The following is a 5,382-nucleotide window of genomic DNA, read 5'->3' as shown; positions in this document are numbered from 1 at the left end:
AATCTGAATCATCTACTAAATGAGTGTCAACACTCTAGACACTATCATTAGTGATTAACGTGAAACTTAAGAAACATCTATTATAAAAGCATTTTGGGTATCAAAATTTGTTAATGAAACATATAACATGAAAACTTTGAAACATAAAAAAGTGTGGTAAGTTCTCAATAATAGATTGGAAGAGAAAAAATAAATTGAATTTAAGATTTGTGTTCTATATAACTTTAAAATTTATTTTATTTACCTAACCATATTTTTTCAAATCAAGCATTATTTATATTTTGTTCAGATGATCAATATGATGAATTTGAATTTACAAATGAGTATTAGAGGTAGCTTATTCTGCTATTATCAAAAGTAAAATAATAATAACCAAACATAATCTAGTTAGTAACTATTTAGAACAATGCTCTTAATCATAACTCTCATAATCCAATAATCCATATAACAGAGCCATAACAAACTTCATAATACAAATAACAATTTATTTTTATTAGAAATTTATAACACAAACATTCAAATTTTTATATAAAAATACACAAATTGATAAAGTTGTTCCATCATAATTTTTACTGTAAAATTTTCATTTCATAAAAAAATATACATTTTCTATCAACATGCATAAAATCTGCATCGATTACAATACAATCCTAAAATTACAAAACATAAATCTGCAAAAGTTTCTATCCCCAAAAATTTTATGTTATGCCATTTCTATGTTCCTTGCTGGTGGCTGATAAGTGTGCAGGCTTATGCCATTCCATGTTATAAATAAATGGAACACACATTTCAGTTTATGTGGCCATTCTGCTAAAAAACACTTCTATCAACACCACAATCACAGTATCAATTCTAGCTTGCTTTGTAGGCATACATGTATCCATGAAGCTTTCTTACTTCTTCAGATGACTCGGTTAGTAAGTGATCCACGTAGAGACAGATAGTGGATGCGCTGAAGCAGAATAACAGAACAATGAATACATCTATTTAGTTACAGCTTACAAAACAAACCAAGACAGACTGCAAAATCGAATTATGGCTTACCTAAGAGGCCCAAATGGCAGCCATATGATATCCCAACGGAACTTTGCCAACCTACATAATAAAAGATGAGAAGAAGCAGCTGAAATAGGTGGTACAGACAGAAGAAAACACAACTGAAGAGTGTGCTGAAAGAGCACTACAGTAGGGAAAAACTATTAGAATTTGTACATTCTTCTATTACTTTTCAATTTTTGAAGAGCCACACACTATAGAACTGATTTTGATGTGTTTGGTTCATCAAAAATAGAATTGATTATGTCCACTAAAATTGATTGTACTCGAAACTAGGATTTGTAACTTTTGAGCTTAAACATGATTTTCACACTGAAATTTATTGTTCAACTCACTACATAAATGTATTCAAACATAAATCACTTTTAACAAAAACCAACTTTACATAATCAATTCATTCGAAATCAATTTCGGTCACCAGAGAACCAAACATGCACATAGGCCCTTTTGATTGATGGAGCTAGAAAATTCAAACTGAATGCAAGCAACAGCCAAAAGATGCATCAGTTTCCTGCTATGATTTAAGTTTGGTGATAGACCAATTAACACTAAATCTATCTTGATATTTTTTTGTCTACCTTTATCTATTAAATTTTGTTTGGGAGTTTAGAGGGGAAGAGTGAGGAGAGTTTTGAAAAAAAGGGAAGGATTTAGGTAGAAAGGAGTTTAGGGGTTCATTTTTATTCATACAAAATCCCTCTAGTTTAGGAGAACTAAAATATTGTATTGGAAAAGAGATTTTGAAGATTTGGGAAGGCTTTGATAATCTACGTTTGTTATAATCTTCCGAAAATTAAAAATATGTTAATAATAAACATTTATTTATCATTCTATACAAAATCATTCTTTCAAAAAATATTAAGATTTCTCTATATTTTCTTAAAATTTTCGTTTTCCGAAGTTCTTTCTTCCCCTCCTCTCATAACTCGCAAATGGAGCCTAACTAACGGACTATCATTTGTCTCGTGAACCCTCCTTACCAGTTCTCTGTGAGTCTCGTCCACATATGTCGAAACTCCAAACCACCTAAAATAAGAGCCCTTTATCTTTTCTACAATGATAGCTACCTCAACTTTTTCTCTAATGATTTCATTCCTCCTTTTGTCTTGTGCAACCATTTATTCACTATAGCATTCTCATTTGTGCAGCAACAAGCATAGCATACCCCTCTTGATAGCCTTTTTTTCTTATTTAATACTCAATCACATACAACATTACAGGTCATATAAATCATGGTTTTTAGATTCAAATCATGAAACTGAAGACTTAATTTCCGAATTGTGAATCGAATCTTATGAATTATAAGATACATTATGGATAAAAAAAAGAAGACATTTTTAAGCATAGACAAGTGACATAGCAACATTATAAGTTGATGATATGCCATTTTCAAACTCCAAAATAAATGAAGACATAAGTCATGAATAAATGACAAAAGAAAAGTTGATGATTGCACCAAGTTTCGGTAGTGATTCATTAGAATGAATCGAGATTTATCATAGTGAATCAAGATTCAGTATGAGATTTATATCCAAAATAGATACACTATGGATTCTTATCAATTAGGCTCCGTTTCATATGAAATCTGGATATGAATCACAATGTATTGTAAGATACTAACAACTCATGATATGAAGTGTTAAATTTCTCGACTATTATTTTATTTCAATGTTCCACCCATCCCACTTGGACCCTATGGTAGCATACCCATTGATTTCCTCGTTGTTAGTAATGATATGAAACATGCTACTTAAAACATGGGGCTAGTCGTCTTATATGTTCTTCAAATTTCACCTCCAAGTTAATATTTGCATGCCAAGATGGTATAAATCCATTCAAAAACTCTCATATTGGTGTAAAGTAAGCGAAAACATATTTATCAAAATGATATAAGTCATATATGAGAAATAACTTCTATCCAATGTTAAAAAGACAAGATAGAATTTAAAAGATATATTATATGCAATATGTAACTTGTGAGCATGAAGAAAAAGTTAAATTTTAAGTTTTCTTCCTGCATGTAAGTTATATTTCTCATATAGAATTTGTAATTTCGTTATACTGTTTTGATAAATACTTTTGACTTGCATCAATATCATTTTATATGCTCTATTTTACTTCTACTTTGAGGAAAGCCAAGTGTGTCCAAAGGTTGTCTCTAACTTCAATGAGCATGTTATATTTCGTGTTGATCTCACATCAATCTCAACTCATTAGGGACTAATTTGCATATGAACATCTAGAACAACGATGAACCCATATGGCGTATATAAAATGCACTTGTTGGTACATATCTAAGAACTTTACCTTGACATGTAGTATAACCAGAAAACTGCCAGAACAGTGCTAATATACCACGAGTACCAGATCCATTTCCTGTGATGCAATGACTCGTTATGCAGTCCTTTGATGGCAAATGAGAATGCTAAAACAGCCACCCAATCTGTAGAAGTTATACAGTTAACAATGTGTACAGTAATAGTCCTCAAAATTTAAAAACTGAATAGCATATCATATTTCACCCACAAATGTAAATTGCAAATTAGTACAAGCCTAAAGAAAATTCGAGGGGTGCAAACTGAATGTAAAGGGTCTAAAATTCAGAATTATATAGTAAAAGGACAATGCAATAAGAATCAAAGAAATAGGCCATGATATAAAATAAGCATGATGCCCGATAAAAAGAGAAATATGTATAAGATCTGGGATAAAAAGAGAAATGAACCTGCAGATATAATCATCCATGAGTATATCTCCTTCATGAAGTAAGCATGATGCCGCTGTTCATCAGAAAACAAAGAATTGCAGCAACACACATTTAGTTAAAGAACTAACCTTTAAATTTAGAAGAGGATAAAACAAAAACGGTTAGCTAGAAGGAGTAAGGACTACAGTATTATAAATTTGGAAAGAAAAAAAGAGTATGAATACATGGCATTTCCAAATGTGGCCACTTCTCGAGGAACATGATCATAAAATAACTACATAACAACTTATTTTACACACGACTTATTGTTTCTTTGTCATGAAAAGAGGTTTTATTGATACGACAGAAACTAGAATAGTTGAAGAAGCATACCAGTTCCCATGGAGATGAAACCTGGTGGAAGATTGAGTACAAAATAAACAGGATGTAACAGATGACTAGAGCCACAAATACAATCTATTAAATAAATAAAAAAAACAAAAAAAACAAGGTTAGCATGAATTCAAGATTTTATAGATGAAGTAATAGACAAATTGGTACTCGAACTTGTAAGCTCGGATCAAAATAGTCCCATAGTTTTTAGTGAATTGGCAAATAAATCCTATCATTCAAAATGATCACTTTATGAACATTAGGCCTGAGACCTAATAGTATAAAAACATTAAAAGGTGACTATTTTGAAAAACGCACACACCATAAACATGGACACGGACACAGACATTGACACGTCAACACCAGTACTAATTTAAAAAAAAATGAATAAATTAAACGGAATCACAAATGTTGGTTCCAGACACCCGTTTTTTCCAAGGTGTATGTACTCCATTTACTAATTCACATAAATTAGGGACTATGTTGACCTATTTTAAATATCAAATTTCCTATTCAATCTTGATAGATTTCAATAAATTTATGCATAAAAGGAAAAATGTGATATTGCATGTAACTGAAATTTGTAAAATGTACCCTCCAAAAGCGACTCTGCTGAGCTTGATTCCTTTCTAAAGAACGAACCAACTCTTCTTGCTCTGTACATCAAAATCTAAATCATTATCATTATCAATTAGAATAACAACATGAACCAAATGAAAAATTGAGAAAAAATTGATTTTTTTTGAAGTTTTATGAAATTCAAAATAGATGATAAGGGAGAAGAAAAAGACCTTGAGTGTCGAGGGGGCGAGAATCATCGTCGTGAACGGGAAGAGAAAATTTGTCACCTTCCGAATTCTTCCGTAACTTTCTTGCAAGCTTTTTCATTTTCTCACTTTATTTTTCCTCACCTGTCGCTGCTTTTTCCCTTCGCAAGTTTGGAAATTTTATCCTTGAATTGGGGTCATTTTAAATTTAGGGTGTGTTTGTTTCATGGATTCTTAATTTATTCTCAGCAATTTCACATTAATTTTTTGCATTTCCATGTTTGTTTCAAGTATTTATTAATTATGCTTTGGAACTTTTTATTTTTTGGAACTTAATTTACACTTGATTTTTTCATTTTCTATTACCATGTAAAAGGATGGGAATCTTATATTCCCATGAGAATAAGATGTAACTTCCAATAACTTTCCATTTTTATTTATTTAATTTCTTTATTTTTTATTTTAAATATTTAAACTAAA

At 30.8% G+C, this 5,382-nt stretch overlaps 1 protein-coding gene across 1 annotated transcript; it reads right to left on the bottom strand.

Moving 5' to 3' along the window:
- Positions 1-543: 543 nt before the first annotated feature.
- On the bottom strand, positions 544-5,174 carry LOC131603790 (uncharacterized). Its single transcript, XM_058876223.1, has 7 exons — positions 4,927-5,174; positions 4,730-4,791; positions 4,136-4,219; positions 3,782-3,836; positions 3,364-3,499; positions 1,045-1,095; positions 544-952 (listed from the first exon to the last, which is right to left on the bottom strand). The coding sequence occupies exons 1-7, from the start codon at positions 5,021-5,023 to the stop codon at positions 853-855; spliced, it is 585 nt and encodes a 194-aa protein (XP_058732206.1). The 5' UTR covers positions 5,024-5,174; the 3' UTR covers positions 544-852.
- Between the last annotated feature and the right edge of the window lie 208 nt (positions 5,175-5,382).

Source organism: Vicia villosa, linkage group LG5, assembly GCF_029867415.1.
Source record: "Vicia villosa cultivar HV-30 ecotype Madison, WI linkage group LG5, Vvil1.0, whole genome shotgun sequence".
Classification (NCBI taxonomy): Eukaryota; Viridiplantae; Streptophyta; class Magnoliopsida; order Fabales; family Fabaceae; genus Vicia; species Vicia villosa.
Note: the sequence above shows the minus strand (reverse complement) of the source record. Positions and strands in the feature narration are given on the sequence as shown.

Coding starts and splice junctions, on each gene's coding strand:
- LOC131603790 (XM_058876223.1), bottom strand. CDS start 5,023: ATGAAAAAGCTTGCAAGAAAGTTACGGAAGAATTCGGAAGGTGACAAA. Junction 3,837..4,135: donor TTTCATCTCCATGGGAACTG/GTATGCTTCTTC, acceptor TCTGATGAACAG/CGGCATCATGCTTACTTCAT. Junction 1,096..3,363: donor TGGTTATACTACATGTCAAG/GTAAAGTTCTTA, acceptor TTTATTATGTAG/GTTGGCAAAGTTCCGTTGGG.